This window comes from Accipiter gentilis, chromosome Z (genome assembly GCF_929443795.1).
Source record: "Accipiter gentilis chromosome Z, bAccGen1.1, whole genome shotgun sequence".
Taxonomy (NCBI): Eukaryota; Metazoa; Chordata; class Aves; order Accipitriformes; family Accipitridae; genus Astur; species Astur gentilis.
The window spans coordinates 65,205,796-65,224,046 of NC_064919.1; the positions used below are offsets into that span (position 1 = coordinate 65,205,796).

The 18,251-nt window shown below is 37.5% G+C and overlaps 1 protein-coding gene across 6 annotated transcripts in view; it reads right to left on the minus strand.

Moving 5' to 3' along the window:
• LOC126036054 (regulator of G-protein signaling 7-binding protein) overlaps positions 1–18,251 on the minus strand; it is a 153,136-nt gene that overhangs the window by 15,226 nt on the left and 119,659 nt on the right. For all 6 annotated transcript variants that reach the window (XM_049795344.1, XM_049795343.1, XM_049795349.1 and 3 more), the window contains one exon: positions 1,432–1,562. In XM_049795344.1, the coding sequence (XP_049651301.1) occupies positions 1,432–1,562 (131 nt within the window). The remainder of the gene's footprint in view (positions 1–1,431; positions 1,563–18,251) is intronic.

Sequence of the window (18,251 nt, forward strand, 5' to 3'; positions counted from 1 at the left end):
AAAGAATGTCACAGAAACTTGGAGCCAAATTACTGTGGTTATCTCTGTACAGATACAGGACAAAAATTACTCTATTTAGGAATGGCAGAACAGCTACCATGGCTTTCTCTATGGTGAGATGAGGAACCAATCCACATCAAAAATACTGCCAGATAGGAACTAAGCTGTCCCATACTATAATGCTGTAATTCATCTTATCCAACTTCAGACATCTAACAGTTTAATGTTTAGTTTAGGTTATTAATGTAGACTCCATTCAGAGGCAAGAGGGAGAGACAAGACATATCAGGGTTACTCAGGTCACCTCAAGCTACTTTCTTTCTGCAATTACAGAAGGTGGTTTGACAACTGTAGCCAATGCTAGGAAATACAGTACAATCTGTCTTAAAAAATGATGATTCATTTTAGCAGCTACTGGCATCTTCTTATATGATGGCTCTGTTAATTCTGTCCCTTCCTATTTTATAGATTTCTTTTGACATGAGAAAATCACTGAGAAGCTCAATTGATGAGTTATAAACCTCTAATTCTTACTTTCTTTATTAAAATATCACTGGCTTTAGCTGTATCCTATAGCTAGATGTGAAAAATCTTTACAGGATCTTTCAGCATGACAGGAAATTCATAAGGTTCATTACAAAACCTTCTTTACATTTCCTTACAGAACTTTGTCTTGTTTTTACCTAGTATATTCTGCTGAGATATTATCAGGGGAAAGAGTAGTTACAATCAGCACAGGCAGAGCCCCACTCAGTGTGTGCCATCACTGAGTAATGAGGTTACTAGGTAACCTATGCAGTAATTTATCTGGATTTCTACATCTTCCTTCCAATAGCTGGCTAATCAAATATGAAATCATTAGAGAGATATATTTTCACTGAAATAAGGATATCTCCTTTGTAAGAAAAAATACTTTATGAGGTAGATTTCAGTTCTGAATCTAGTATCTAGTTTTATAAAGGTGGGCAGCTTTTTAACCATATTTATCCATCTTTTGCTATAAACTGGCATTGTTGGATAAATAACAGGGATAGTAAAGGATCAGTTTAGTACTAAAACTATGCCATATTGCTCCACCAAACACTTGCCCACAAATATTACAGTCAACAAATACCTCTAATAAAATGACTAAAAGATAATTTGCCCACTGATCTGATGAATGACAGCTAAAATTTTAGGACCACTCTTCTAAGAAAAAATTCAGACTTCTAAACTGCAAGGACATTACTGATACGTGCCTGATATGGCACACTTCTGTAAGAATCATGATAATGAAACAGAAATACAGCTCTTGTTTTCAGTAGCTAAAAAGCTGCAGTGGTATAGTTCATTTTACAGTTTGGTGCTTTGTCTTTCATGAATACCCGTGCATGCTCCAAAAGACTGTTCTGTATATAAAATCAGCATCTGTATATTTGTGCAATTCAATACCTTTCCGATGAAACTGCAGTGATCCTAGCAGACATATGGACTTAAGCATTTCTGTTGTGTACATTTCTAAGCAACACTGCAACTGGATGTATAGTCTACAGATTTCAGGATGAATTTCACCATCTTCTGGGCTGCAGTAAAAGAGAGAAAATTTAGTTAGGAATGGGACTGTAAGGACGTGAGGGTCATCAAATCCACTTCCCTACTGTTGCAACAACCACATCATAATCTGCTTCATAAACTATTAAGCTACGTGTATATGATAAAAAACTTGTTTCTACCAAACTGTATTTACAAACAGTTCTTTAGTTCTATAAAGTTCTAGGCGTAAAACAGCTAAATTCGGGTTATCTTTGGTAAGATTGCATGTCCTTATTTTCTACTCCGCATATTTTTGGAAAAGGGGTAAATAAGTGACTGAGATGTCTTCTCCTTTTTAAAAGCTTTGGATAAGTGTTTTCTGGTAGATTGAAGTGTTCTTTTGCCATCCAGTTTCAGTCACCCTTGGTCCTGGTGCAGGTGCAGGAGATTGCAGGGCCACTTTCACCGTCACTGTTCAGGTTACAAATCCTAGATCAGGCATAATCAACTCTACTTTGAAGACACTCTCATCAGAAACAAGTCAGTTGTGGTCTTTTGGTTCTATAGTTTCTGCCTGAATTTCTTTCTCCCTGTGTTTAAATCAGTAGTCATGTGATACTGCACTGTGAGGAGAATGGGAGGTTCCAGAATTTTTTCAGAAAAGTAGTAACAATCTTGAAAACAAAAACTGAAATCAAGAGTAATCCTACACCTCCAATTAATTGCTTAGGCCACTAAGAAAAGAATTTACCCAGATCCAGGAACAAATTCTCACGCCTGGCTGTACGATCAGACATTAAATCTCACTGTTGTAGGCTGCATGGGCATAAACATACTTTTTTTACAAACTTAACTGTTTCTGTAAGTGCTAACAAAGTGTTTTACCCAGTCACACCTGAGAATTAGGTTTCCAATGCTCCTTCCAAAGGTACTTTCAATAGGGCAGTAAGTGGTAAGATTGAAGAGTTAGGATTTCAGCCATTTCATGTTCAGACATTCTTCCTATTGGTTTACTTCATAGTGATGTTAAATGGTAAGATAACCCTCAAAACTGGATTTTATAACAACAAGATGAACCTGCTTTTCTAAATAACCTGAACCTAATGGCATTTCTAACTACGACTGCTAAGAAATGAAAAAAATTTTTCAGCATGCTTTCAGATTTCTAGCCTATGAATAACATAAATTAAGCTTTCACAGTAAAAAGATTACTAGCATTCTTTACAGTGATTGAATTCCCTGTGGTTAAACTGATGCTTCAAAAGGCCCTCCTGTATATCAAATAAAAGTAGAGTTGTGGATTTCCTCATGGGAACCAAAGCAACTTACCTGATAAATTATTTGCAGCAACACTAGGTTGGGCTGCTATGGTCAAACAATTTCTTAATATCAGTCTAGGCCAAAGGCTTCGAGACCTACAGCAGACAATGTCTATTTAAACTAGTAAAATAGGTTCTTTCTGACCTAAGGTAAGAGGTCATTATTTATACTTAGATCCAGGGTCCAGTCAAAATATTAAGTCCAGCTCTTTTGTCCAGAACAAAGCTTAAACCCCCTATTTTAAGGAAAATCCTATCAGTTTATGCTGATACAATTTTACTGAAGTTCAGTTCAAATGGATACTGCATACTAAAACCTGTTAATTCTTGTATTTGAGATGCACCATTATTTTTAACAAAGGAGACCATACATTGCCTAGAAAGTGTGCACCTTCTGCCACTGATCTCAGTGACACTAAGGAAGAATATACTTAGTCATATCCTGGGGTAAGCAAATAGGGCCAATATAAGGTAGGCCCTGATGCATGCAGCTCAGTGAGCAGAAGAAAGGAGCAATCTCAAAGGAATATTTGATGCAAGGACTTGCCATAATCTGCCTCTAATGAGGAAGAAACTGTGTAGTTTTCCAAGGTCCTCAAGGGTTCCCGCCCCTCCAAGTCACATCAGAAACCAAATGGGACCATGAAGATTTCACAGAGTTGTCAAGAACGTTCCTACAAGGAAAAAGCAACCTTAGCGCTTCCACAACATATGAAGGAGGACTACCAGTGTTTGTACGTGCTAATGAAAACTGTAAGAATCACAGCAGTGGTAACCTGTACTATCAAGAATACTTAAACAAGCAAACAATGAAGCCAAAAAAGAAAAAAAGACAAGGTTGGAAAAGACTTAAGAATGAAAAGAAATCATGCTGGACTTAGTCAGAAGGGATAAGGGAAGATTGGTCCCACCTGCCAATACATTACTAAGTAGACCTCATCAGAAAGGCAGGAAATGACTGGAGTACAAATTACAATTGCTGTGGTCTGTGTCACTTCAGGAGCAATACCATACACATGATAACATACCTGCCCATCCTAGGAGCTTTATTTCTTTTGGCTAGACTATAATACGTGCATTTCTCTTAAGCCATGTCTACTTTTCTACCTATAAAGTGAGGTCTGCATTTGCTGAAAAATTATACCATGCACGATATGGTATTTCCTGCATCTTATCATAAATACAGAATAAAGCTATGGTGGTAGAAGAAATACGGTTCACCCCCAATATTCTGAAGATGTCTTTTCAGATGCTGCCTATAATATTTCTCCCTCTTCTCAGTGAATCCAACTCAGAAAACATTTGATAGCCTTAAGACCCTGAAAAATTTTCCTTAAAAATTAGCTACCTGACAGGATTTTTTTTTGTTTATTCAGACTCAAGTCCTTAAATACATTTGAAAACATGTATTTCCTAGAAAGGGATCTGTGCTAAAATCTCATATTGTTTTCAAAGGACAGGAACATAAATATTTTTAGTGACTGCATAAGAAGTAGTATAACAAAATAAAGAATGCTAGTTCTGAAATGCTGAAAATTATGTTTAGAAGACACAGCATTACAACACACATACATGCACACAAAATTGTTTTGGAATAAACTGAATTTGATTTTTTAAAAACTGTACTTCATTGCAGGCTCCTCGGACACTTAGAAGTTCTACTTTAGGTATTACAATACTTGATACTTTTTTACCTTGCATTAAGTATCTAGTACTTTTTATCTTGCATTAATCCATAGTATCTAGTCCTGGTTTAACAAGAGTTAAATCTTAACATTCTCTGCAGTTGTGTTTGCTGTTTCTTTCACTTTTAACCAATCTATTTGTTATATGAATTGCAGCTGTTATATGTGTGATCACTCAGCAGATTAGCAATTGACTGTTCTCTCTGCATAAAAAATAACCAAAAATTTAACAGCATTTATTTTCAAATTGGCAGATGGCAAGAAGGGTTTTTAATGTAATCATATTGGTATTAACCCAAGAAGATAAAACACATATAGCCCAGATATAAATTTAATTTGTTTTAGTGTAAATCAGGAGCAGTTCTTCAGAAGTAGACTGTTATTTCTAAATCATACCAGCATTTTCAAGACCAGCATCTAGTGCTTCATTTTGCATGTACTGCTCCTAATGATTTCAACATTTTCTGTAAAAGAGGTACTACAAAATTAGATGGATCTGAGAGCAGAATAAGATTCTAATGTTTGCTGTAAGAGGCAGTTTCAGGAGTAAATGTAACCTTACAGAATTCACGTAACCAAATACAGCACAAACAAGCAACTAGCCAAACACAGCAAAAGTACAGCACATGACGTTTTCTTCCTCTGGGATAGTATTTTAACTTTTTGAACTGTGGGTCTTATAGATCTGTTTTTATTTCTCTGATAGCTAAATATAGGAACCATGCAATACACCTTTAGATAACACACAGCCTCTTGCAGGCTTTTACTATCCTGATTTGCCCTACCTTTTAGCTTACAGATGAGATTTTTTTGTACCCCTTAGTGTTACATATTCTTACATGTGCACTGAACAGTATTCCCAAGTTCAGCACCATGTAAGTACTGCAGTAGATGGAAATACAGCTTTCCTCCCCCCCCCCCCCCCCCCCGCCTTGTCTGCATCACTTACTGTCGTAGCTCATTTCCCTCTGAGCACACATACAGTAATTTCCTTTGAGCTATCCTTACCAATAGAGAAATTACAAAAAGATTTAGGAGTGTGGAATTCCATTTACTTTCCATATTGAGCATCCAGGTCCAAAATTTAGCTCTCAAAAATCACTGCTTATTTCATGTAATACCTAAGTCCTGGAGCCCTGCTACTATACATGCAAGCACATTCAGTTTATGCTTGGGTTTCCTAGATTCCTAAACTTTTATTTCTGAGCAAGGTTTCCTCTGTCCTGAAGACAAACAGTTATACAACTAGTAATGCATAAATGAGTCATTGATTTGCCCATTCCACCTGCAGGGCATTGCCCCATAAACATTCATGTGCAAAATGGAAACTGCAAAAAATAAAGTCACCCCAGATGGTAACAATAATGTTTTTCTGCTCAGTGATGAGAGCTGTTTCTCATAGGGCAATACAGATCTATTCCACTCTCTTATGCAAGTAAAGCTGAATCTGTCTAGCTCTTCTGAAAGCTACGATTCTTTAACCACGAGTCTATCACTAAGTGGAGTATGGAAACTTACTGCATGAGAAGACAATTTCCTTGTAGCAGATTTAGATAAAACTGGATTATGGTTGTCCTATTTTTCTCTGCATGGTTTCAAGTGTCAGAAATCCTTAGATTTTTTAGAAGTCATGCCCATTACAGGAACTTTATTTATAATGTTGGATGTATTTCTTCCTTTCTAGCTGTCACTGGCAAAAAGACTGAGGGTCTGCACACGTGTAAGAAAACAGTATTTTCCTCATACAGCTATTTAATTTCTAAGAAGCAAAAATGGTGAAAACCTTTCTTTAAAACTTTTTTGGTTTTACTGACAGTATTTTTAATCATGCAGACTAAGAATGCAGAAATTATATACAAGATGATAGGCTTATAAACAAATTTCAATTTATCAGTGGCTTTCTAGTCACAAATGAGCTGGAAGAGTAATCAGAAAGCAGAAGAATAGGTATTTTAATTCACTTTTTTTTTCTGTTGTAAATGTAATGTATTTTTCTTGTAAACTATATCTATGATTACTATGAGAATAAGAACTGGAAACATCTACGATAGATGTTCTGACCCATTCTTGTTTTTTCAAGAATACAGACCATCTGTAAATGGACTGTGGGCAAAATTCTTCTCTCATTTGCAAACCCAGGGTAACAGTAATGACATTCAAGAAAAATATTTTTAATTATCCAAAGTTTATACAAAGAGAATTATTTCCAGGCCACTACCCTCACTGATTGTCTCAAACAGTTTATTTAGTGTTTTATTGCAGTAATGACCACAAGAATTCCATTAGCTTGCAAGCAAACAATTTTCTCCTATACATGTATATAGGCCTCATTTTCATCTCTGAAAGCCACATGCTCTGATGCCAATGCACATAAAGATTTCTTTTATATTCCCTGAAGTACACTCTGTGTAGTGGGCTTAAAATTTCCCTTTAAAGTGTCATCAGTTTCACTTCTTCCAGTAATTTTCTGTATGTTCAGTGTCATGCCATGAGAAAAGCTGAACAGGGGACCAGTACAGACATAACTTTGACAATGCCCATTATGATATGTTTATTATTAAATAGCTATATATCAAATTTGTATTTCTTTAAAACAAAAGGTTCATGCAAGCTTGTATTACCCCCCAAAGTCAGCTACCTCTGTTTGTTACTCCAGCTGATTTCTTTATGAAGACCACTTAGATATCCAGGAGAAATCTCATATAACACAATCTCGTAACAACTACTGTGCTAAACCATGTTCTCAATGGAGCTGTTCAATAGCTTATGCGCAGCTGGACATAAGATTGAGTTAGCACAGCACTGAGACCCTGCCCATGAGACAGAGACCAGTTCCTCATCGCTGGCTTCCAAGCACAGCTGCCACAAGGATGTGAATGGGAATTGTGCTCACTTCCCGCATGCATTGTGGAGCAGAAATTTTCTTGCTTCTCCCTATCCACTCAAGTAAGATAAAGAGGTACTGATAACCTTTACAGGATTTTAATACAGAGGTTGTGGCTTCTTGGGGATACTTCACCTGATGGGGGAGCACTGCTGCCTTTCACAAAATTGGCCCGTGTAGGAAGGGACCAAAGATAGAATGTACGGAATTCTACAGCTCTGAGAAAGCCTCTTGACTTGCCAGTGAAGCAGCAAGACACGTGTGTTCCCATACATGAGGAAGGGGGAATGGTGAGATGGGTGTACATGTGCTTATGCAAACACTTTGCACGTAGGGTAAAGTTTATAGGTCGATACAAGCTGGCATATTGCTTAATAACTGACAGGCTTCACTCCTGCCTGATCTTCACGAGAAAACAGTAGGCTTTGATTTTCAAATACAATCAAGAGGATGGGTTCCTTCATAGATTTTTTAGTTTTGTTTTTAATAATAAAAACTCTATATGAAAGAAAGCCAGATGGTTAGCTTATTACTACCAATGACATTTCTCATCATGAGGTCTGTAGGTTTACTTACTTGATCTAGAAACACTTGCTGATATCTAGGAAAAACTGGCTGATCATTTGGCTCTGATTTTCCTTTTTTTCTCCCTCTGCTAAATTATGCTGTCAGCTGTGTATTAAAAACTTTCAAACACCCTGTCCCTCCCTTACTAGGAATTCTGTAGTTGACACATGACTACTATGCCACCAGGGTGCCATAAAGGGTAGAAGTCCTTATTCAAAGACATGAATACTACTCAGTTGATGAGAAACGTGTACTACTGTGTGAGCTATACTTCTGCAGTTTGAGGGTTCTCATATCTACATGTATTAGAAGTAGTTACAAAAGAGAAAATGCTGATTTATTCCTTTGTATAACAGTAGTTTCAGTTACACAGTTTATCAGGCTGCTATGAAAATTGAAAGTATAAATTTTTGTGAATACAACTTAAGTCTATAACATTACATTTTCATACTTTAACCACTGGTAAAATAGATGGCTGTCTTTCCATAAAATCCTACCTTTTAAAAATCAAGTCACATTGTTCAACTGAGTATGCTTATGAAGCACTGACAAGAGGTGGAATTTACTTTCCTTTGTATTTTCCTAAGCTGATATTTAAAATAAAACCTATAGAGGGAGCTCTTATACCAACCATAATGTAGCCGGTATAGGTAAGAAAGGTGAATGCAGCTCTTTAGATGATCTCTTTAAAATACAAGAATAAACATGATTAAAATGCCCTTCCTTAACATGAAAAGGTAAAGAGTGAAAATTCCATTAAAAATTTTGATTTTTTTTTCAAAAATAGTTGACATGATTTTATTGTACTGCCAAAGTGTTGGTTACAACTGAAAAACACCCTCAGGTTTTCCTGAATTCCCACATGTGTCCAGCATTCATAGTTCCATTGAAATTAGTGAAACTTAAGACTACTAAAACTGAACAAAGATTATGGTATGGATAATTCTGAATTTAACTTAAAAATTTTAGTCACAGATTTACAACAGAGCAGCATTTTACTTTTACTGTCAACAACATTTAAAAATACATACTGATGTATTATCTCTGGTTAAAAGAGTAGCTATGTTATATGATGGGTTTTATATACCTTTTTGTAAAAGTATTATTCTGAAAAATTCTATTGTTAACTCTAAGGAAAAGTATCATTTTTATGAACAGTAGCAATTGTTCTAAAATATTATTAGCTGAAAAAACTATCTAGACATATAATGAAGACCGCCAGTCTTCAGCAGCGAAAGGAAAACAAACCTTTGGCAAATCAGAAGTGAAAAAGAATTGATCAAATTCCTTCTTACACCCCACATATGTACTTCCCATGAAAAGGAATGTAAATTGGCTTGATAAGCTGTGGAAAATCACTGTCCACAAATACTACCCTGTAGATTGTCTTTTAATGTAGTATTGGAAACACTGCAGTTCAGAAATATATAGCAGCCACAAAGATGATCTGGAAACAAGACCTACCTCAGACATTAAGGTTCCTCTGGTAGAAGAAAATAACGTGAAAAATACTGCGGAGGAGATACGCTTAATCCCCTTAGATACTGAGAGCAAGAGGCCCCTCTGATTATGGCTCAGGTATGACAGCCTACTAAACCTGCCTCTGCTTTCGTATCTTAAACACATCATTTATTTCTTTATCACTTAACCATTCATCTTTGAAGGTAATAAAAGACTTGCTGATTCATTTTGAATATATGTAGGAAGTCATCCAATGACAATGTTTTCTTCTAAAGAGATCTTGAGAAAACATTATTATTTGTGTTCGTCCCATCTGCTGGGCTTTTTTTTTTTTTTTTAAATGTATGTGTTTCACACAAACTGCTGTCAGTTTCAGTATCATGTGTTGGTTTTTTTGTTCTCTACTAACATGCTTTAATACTGTGATACAACCGCTACACAACATCCCAGTCCAGCCAGAGAAAAAGCAGGGCTAGTTCTTTCTAGTAGACCCATAAATGATTGCAATGTTGTTTTTATTAAATCAGATTGTTGTTTTGAAGCAGTCACAACAGTGCTCTCAATAACAGAAGACGTGATCAGATTTTGTTTAGTTAGACCAGTCCAATTACTCTGGTAAGGCTGACGGAGTCAATCTGGGTATATGATAATACAAGTAGAATAAAAACATAATGCAGTGACTCATATTGTAGAGACATTTCTAACTCCCAAGCTGATGGCAGTTTAGATATTTCAATGCTAGAACAATTTAGCTACAACTATAACAGCAGAAAATATACTTTTCTTATCCATTCAGGAAAACCTCACTGACTTCCATAGAAGTTATCTGATGAACCAAGGGCCTTGTATGATCTGCAAATTATAGTAATTTTGAATAAGCTGTTGTTTCCTTTTTCTGGCGGGCTCTCCTCTTTCAGAAATACCCCAAAGGATAAAACATAGCATCACTTATATTACTGAAGTCTTCTGGGTTTTTTTACGTTGAAGTTCTAAAACTCTTTTGGAAACTCACTACATGAGATAATTACTACAGATGCAGTAACGTTACCTTTAAACTGGATTAATTAATTAATAATTAATTCTGTGATTCTTTCACACCCCTGACTTTGTTATCAGGAGAACAAGTATCACACACTGTTTTTAAGAGCTGTGCCTGTACATAGGAGCGTATCCAGTATTTGCAGGTGCTATTCAGAAAACATTTTTTTTATTTTAATTATCAGAATCACAGAACAGAATTTTCTAGACTTGTTCCCTCAGAAATGAATTTTACTGGCTGAATTAACTCAAATGTGGGCAAGAAGTAAATTACCATAGGACTATCCAAATAATTCCACTAGAGGACAAAAGCTATTACAATCACTTGGTAAAACTTCTCGGTCTTAAGTAAAACAGCACCAATGTAAGAAATTGTATTTGAACTCACTCCACTTTAGGTAAGACTGGGTATATTGGGTGTAGGGGCAAGATTTAGGTAGCTGTGGTGGCTACAGGTTGCTCTCTGTGGGAGGAGGTGAGGGGCTGCCCTGTGTCAGACATGGCCGGTTCTGGCTGGTTCCAGCCAGCTCCTGCTGGCTCCACAGTAGATCCACAGCAGGACACAGCTGAGCCCATCAGCCAAGCGTGTGGCACCTCTTTGAAGATGTATTTTTAAAAAAGGGCAGAAAATACCACAGGGAGGGAGGAAGAAGGAACAAAAAGAGTGAGAAACAAGAGAGGGAACATCAAGGTCAGAGAAAGGAGGAGGAGGTTCTCCATGGCAGAGCAGATCTTCCCTGCAGCCCGCAGAGAGGAACACACCAGAGCAGATGGATATTCCTGAAGGAACTGCCACCTGTGGAGAGCCTATACTGGAGCAGATTTTCCTGACAGGACTCCAGCCTGTGGAGAAGCCCACGCTAGAGCAGGGGAAAAGTGTGAGGAGGAAGGAGAAGCAAAGTGGAACTGTTATGGACTGGCTGCAACCCCCCATTCCCCATCCTTCCTGCACTGCTGGGGGCTGGGGGTGAGGAGGAGTCTGGAGTGAAGTTGAGCATGGGAAAGGAGGCAGAATAGGTGTTGCTTTAATGCCTGTCTTTTTGCTTCCCATTACCCAAATCAGTAATTATTTTTATTTTAATTCGCAATAAATTAGGTTAATCTTCTCCCAGTCAAGCGTGCTTTGCCTGCAACAACAGTTGATAAGCCATGTCCCTGTCTTTATCCTTCCCCTACCCCACCCCCACCCCCCCTCCCTGCTTTCTCATTGCTGTTCTTCCTATTTTCCCCCCCATGGCCTGCTGAGGAGTGAATGAGCAAGCAGCTGGGTGGGAGTTTGGCTGTCAGCCAAGGCTAAACCACCACACTAGCTAAGCTTAAAATCCCCAACAGGATACTTCTAAACACTCAGAATTCCAAGTGAAATTGCACATATGTCTTCAACTATGCTTTTGAGTTACTGTAAAATTTAAAAAAAAAATACACGCAAGGCTTGACCACGAAACCTTTGCAGAAACTAACCCTAAGCACCCTTTCCATCATTCTTTCCTTCAGCTGGCTGTCCTTTTCCTTTACTTCAGGAAATCTGTAAGACTTCTGCACTAGCCAAAGATGAGCTGGACAGGGCCTTTCTCTCTGCACATTATCAGGCTCCCTGCTGAGAAAAGGTGGTGTCCAGTTAGATGAAATAAAACTTTGGGTGAGCTCTCAAGTCAGACTTGCTTAGCTCTAGCCTCAGCTGGACAAAAAAATCTCACAGCCTTATTGCCTCAGATTAGATGATACTAAACAATAGATAAACTGAAACCATGACACAGATCTTCCAGAAAAGATCTGTGCTAAACCAAGAAGGAGGCAGTCAGATTAGCTGTATATGCAACAATATTTAAGTTTCCCAAATAAATTCCTATTCAGTACTCTGCCTTGTCAGCATCTGCAAGTTGTTCTAAATTAATTTCTCTCATAAACCAATAGTGAGAGCCCAGACAGGTCAGTGCCAGCCAACAGGCTCAAGCCCAGTATACCTCCATAGCCTCTTACAACTTGACTGCGGACAGCTGAAACTCATGCTGCCTGTGGATGTCCCCTTTGGTTTTAGTTAAGCTTCTAAGTTCTTTAAAATATCCCTTAATCACTTACTGCGCATCAATAAATAATTTATAAATTCTCTCTTTCGAAAGTCCACAAAACTTAAATGGGAAGACTTCATACCTACAATTTTGTGTAGTTCCTTTGGTTCATAGTTGGAAAGAGAATGTTTGAAAACTATCAAAACAAGCATCTCATGTGGGATGATCTATGAAATTTGTTCTGATCTGTGTAGACAAATAGGGTGAGACTTCCCAGAAAGGCTTGAAAATGAATGAAATGATTCAGGTATTTGGTGCTGTAGGATCTAGGTCACAACAAACTACTAACATACGGGATTTAGAAGGAACTCTGCTGCAGGCAGTGATGCCATCTGCTGTTGACCATGCATAGGACAGTAAACCAGATGACTACTTTGATTAATGACAGGTCTCTTTTCCATTTTTTTCTGTCTCTAGTACCTACTTTGAATATAAGTTGCAATATAATTTTTTTTCTAAAGGGCATTGCATAAAGCACTTGTGTGATCTGGATACCCGTTATCTGTTTGTAACTTAGATTTCTGGTTTTCCATATCTCAAAATGAGAAAAACAGAGCAGATGTGAAGGGATGGTAAAATCAGAAGTGGTAAGGAACAATGTATTGTCATTTCCTCAAAACCACTTTGGGCTACGGACTATTGAAACTAACGGGAAAATGTTCTTTAACCTTCACTGGATTTGGATAAGAGCTATATTGCATTAACAATTACTGAAAAGATCCATACATTCTCATAATCCTTTTTTATTATTATTTTAGTCAAACAATGTGACTACTGCAATTCTAAATTGGAAGGAAAACAGTCCACCAAGCAGATCATTACTAAGTTGCTCAGAATAAGGTAGTTGGGATTCTGGATGTATCAAACGCTTCTAGGGTGCTTCGAATAAGTCATTCTTATGCCCTGGAGTACTTTTATATCTTTTTAAAAACAAATATCCAAATACCTCCATATAAAAGTATTCCAAGTGAAAAAGAAATTGTGGTATAGTGTCAGTAGAAGTATCTCGTACAGCATCACCAGATATTTCACAGATCAAATCTGTATGAGTAGTTAAGTTAAAAAATCACAGCTGAGAGACTGTGAGAAAACTTGAATGTGTCAAAAAAAAAAAAAGAGAGAGAGAAAAAAAAGAAATAGATTAGCTTCCTGAAATGTTTAAATTCATATATGGAGAAAGAAATTTCTAAAACCATCTGTTGATAAAATGTGTTCAGGAAGCAGTATTTTAGCATAAAGAACTTTGAATTTTTTTCACTTCAGATTTTTAAATCCTGCTCCAGTCTCCACTTGACTTTGTGAACTGGTGTTACTTTTTTATCCTCTTTGAAAAGCCTATTTCAGCTTGGGAAGCAAGGATGCCTCCACAAAGTCTTCCTTGGGCATCCAGTATCTTGTATTAGTAACTGCACAGACATAGTACTCATTTCCACGTCTTGAATGATGTAAAATGAATAGTACACACACTACTTCGGGTAGGTCTGCAGCTAAATTAAATGCCCAGATTTTGGAATGTCCACAACTTTGAGACCCTGGTGTTCTTCAACGTGCATAAAGGGACTGCATCCTCAGCACCCAGCCTCACCTTGCTTAGCTGATGTTCTGGGCTATGGTTGCAGTTGTCATACTATGCCGAAGTACCAACCTGTTTTGTTGGTGTTGGGGTTTTTTGGAAGGCGGTGTAAAAGCACATGGGTGGATAGCTCTGCTTCAACACCGTAACAGCTCCAGAACTTACAGAAGTAACTGGAGGCTGCTGTATAAACAAGGAACTTTTAAATATTTTGCCACTTAGCCATTTGCCATGCTGACAAGGTTACCAACAGTAGATTTGCAATGATCTGTCTTGCCATGATAGACAGAGATACGAAGTGTCAGCTCTTCTTTGCTCACCCAGTAAATGCAAACTTGTTTTCTTCTGCAATGGGAAAGCAGTTTCTTCAACAACTCTGAGCACATAATTTAATATAATATGACAGTATTTGATTTCTTATGCCAAATGTGCTGGTAGGAAACATTCATGCAGAAAGTATTCATACAGAAGATAGGAATAGCAAGGTAAAAGATGGAACATAAGAGAGAAAAGGAAGAACTACTGTGAATAATTGTTCATATACAAATAATGAGTGTATTATTTTTCTTATAGTTAAAAATCATTTAGAAAATCTAAATGTAGATCTGCAAATATATCCAGCAAAGAGGAAATAGTATTCAATAATAGCCAGCACTTCAGTATATTTTTAATTTTAAAACACGAATTTAAACGTAATTTAATTGATAGTACTGGAAGGATTCCTGATTAAAGAATGCTTAATTTAATGCTTTGTTCAGATGAGACCTTCATGCCCAGATGATGGTCTCAAACATTTAATTGTTATGAAACAGAACTATAAAGCAATTACAAAAATTAGAACAGATTTTACATAACTTACAATAACTTTGGATTTGGTTGGAATTTTCCCTGTGTAACCCTGACATATCTGAGATTTTCCTTGGTTGGGGACTGATCTTGCACGTTACTGATGATGCCGTTGAGAGCGGTTATAGTTATTGTTTTGTACTCAACATCTTACTAGAGCAAACCTCCATGCACAAAAGTTCATGATAAATACAAAGTCTTTTCTTAGATGACTCTGCAGGAAGTCTAGCACTTGCAGAGGCATGACAGAACATGGGTTGTAAGGACATGTACTTAATTGAATGATCCTGCACAATTCACTTTACAAGTGCACTGGCTGATTTCAGTGAAAGGCACAGAATCACAATTGTTTTTTCTAGTTAAAGTGTTTCAGAATGTTGAGAACTACTGAGAATTAGTAAAAATATTTCAATTAACAGGAAAATGTCAGTCCAAAACTTAAAAAAGGAGTTAAGAAATCAGAAGCAAACCCCCAGTATATGTGGAATTCTAAGAGCCCATGCTGAAGTATTTTTCTAATGCACAACTTCATTATCTCATGTTCTCACTTCTCTTAAGATATATGAACGCATTGATAACATAGTCTGGATTTGTAAAATTCAGTGAGAATCAGAAGTAGTTTTCTGAAAACAATATAAACAAACTATACAGAACCAAGGTAAGTACAGTGTCTAACACTAAAAATTGCAGCCATGTGGGATTTCTTATCAAGCGCTATTTAAGAAAATGTTCAGGAAAGAAGCACTTAAAACTCATGACTAAATTCTCAGCTTTGGCCTTAGCTGTGTTTCAGCACAAATCTAGAGAAGAAAATTACTGAAATATGCTGGTGAGACAGACCTCAAAGCAGTGGGCCTACAGGGGACATAAAGGCACTCTTTTTGACTGTCTTGGTTATAGATCAGCGCAACTGCAACTTTTAATCACATCTGTGAAGCTAGGCATGAAGCTTCAGTACACTTTTTTTCAACAAATGTGTTTTTTGCAAAATTTTGCCAAGAAAGAAATTTTCTCTCAGAAATACTGAAATGAAAAAATTGGTTTGGATTGGTCTAACACTAATTTTGAACCATGTAGGTTTCTCTGGTGGCCCTAGGATCATTACCATGACATGAAAGAATCATAATTAGCTGCACTTGTAAGTCTTTTTTAATACCTTTGAAAATGTAGTTCTAAATCCCTTTTTAAAGCACTATTTACAGATATAAGTTAGTATCACTCAGGTTTTTGCTCAGGAAGTGTTCATTAACTGATTCCACTTGGAACATGCCAAGATACATACAGGACTTGCTATGTGCTATTATGTGCTAGGGCCTAAAATTCCAGCAAATTGACATTTAAAATAAATTTTTTAAGAAAAAAATTAGGAAAACAGTATGATAAAAATGTAATCTTCACATGCTTTATTTAGGAAACACTATAGCAATAATAGAATATTTGAATATTATGCCTTCCCTTGAAAGACTGAAATATGATGTAAAAGCGTTAAATAATATACACAGTATTTTTCAGTGATAATAAGTACTGATATACCTATTTAATAAGTGATTCACCTAAAACATCAGTCAGAAGTTCAATGAAAGATTTTCAAGACTTTTCCCAAAATAAATAAAAAATTATTCAAAACATTCATTATTCTTGTTGATCATGTTTATTACAGTAACGCCACAGATCTAAAGGTAAGTGGATTCCAGTGGGCTTGTTATCAGTACGTTCAGGTCTCTGCCCTGAGGAGTTTCCAAATAGTTAATGTGACAGCAGCAAATTTTATATTAATTTCAGTACTGTCTGGAGATAAGCTACTAGGAAAAAAAAGCAAGAAACAGAAACACTGAAGAAAAGCGATGACAAGGGAAAGGAGGGTATGAGAAAATCTGGAGTGAAGCGAAGGTAACAGCAACTGTCAAAAAAGAGTCAACACTTAAGTTTTGTAGGCTTTTCAAAATCCCCACAGTTTCCACTTCTATACATGTACCTAACAGCTGGATCCTCTGTGTGACTACTCCCTGAGAAAATTGCTTTCATAGAAGTCTGAAAAGTTTTTTATGTCCAACAGTGATAGCAGGTAATCTGAAGGAAGGACACGGTGGGACAAGAGAACGGCGTGAAGTTAGAGAATGCTTGCAGAAACACTGAATTAGTCTGAGTAAGGTCAGCTCTGATGCTACAGCCTTTCCAAAGGGACCCTTCCAATGTAATACAGTCCCCAAATCCCTCTGGCTACATATGTTGTTTTCTTTCGCTTCAATTTCTGATGTAAAAGGTTTGTATACCTTAAAACAGGAGTGTAAAACAGAGTGGTTATTTCAACCATTGCTACAGATAAATAGTCTTACCTATGGCTGGAATAGTCCATTATTCCCGAGTTAGATTTAGACCCCCTAGAATCTAACCATAGTGGAATGCTGCTCATGCATAGCAGAGAAGAGCATTCCAGTCAAGGACTTAAAATACAGCAGCATCTTGCTTTTTCCGGTATCCTCTTCCAGGCTGGAGTCTGGGACCCAGAATGGAGTGCTGAATGCAGAAGGATGTCAAAACGGAAGCCAAACCACCCTAAACCCGCAGCCTACTCCAATCCTAGACCAAGGTACTGTGTAGATTAATTTACAGTTCACCAGGCTGAAGACGCAGAATGGTGAAGAATACTCAGCATTTATGTGAGTTCTGAATCTCTGCTCCCCTGCACTGTTAACGTGTTTTATATGCTTAAAAATCATGGGAGCAAGGACTAGAATACAAGTTCTCCTTACACCAAGGAAGTTCCCTAAGAGTCTTCAGTGTTTACCTGCACTGGCACTGCTTGAAACCCAAGTACAGTGCAGACCTCCCTTGTGGAGGTCTACCTTTTGCCTCCTGGTGCACAATACTCTGCCCACAGGGTCAGATGATGGCAATGTGCCCCCTCCTTCCCCACAGTTACCTCACAGCTTCAGGTCATGTCACAGAGGAAAAGCTATGTTGCTCTATGCCTGCCAGGGAGAATGCTGCTGTTTGTGTTGATCCTTGAGCAGGGGGCAGAGTCCCTGGCTGCTGGGCTGGGACGCAGCTTCTCTTCTTTCTCTTCTGTTAGAAGACCCTTCACGTTAAGTGGCAGGCTTACCTGTCTGGCTTACACAGCACACGCAGTCCTTGAACGTCTTGGCAGTGGCAGTGCTGCACTGGAAGGTGCCGTGAATGTGCTAGTTGCGTGTGAGATGGAAGAAAGGGGCAAATAAGTGACTGACAAATATGATGTCCATCCTACTTTTAGATCCCACTTTTCCCTGACTGTAGTCAGGGCATTGTTCTGGGAGG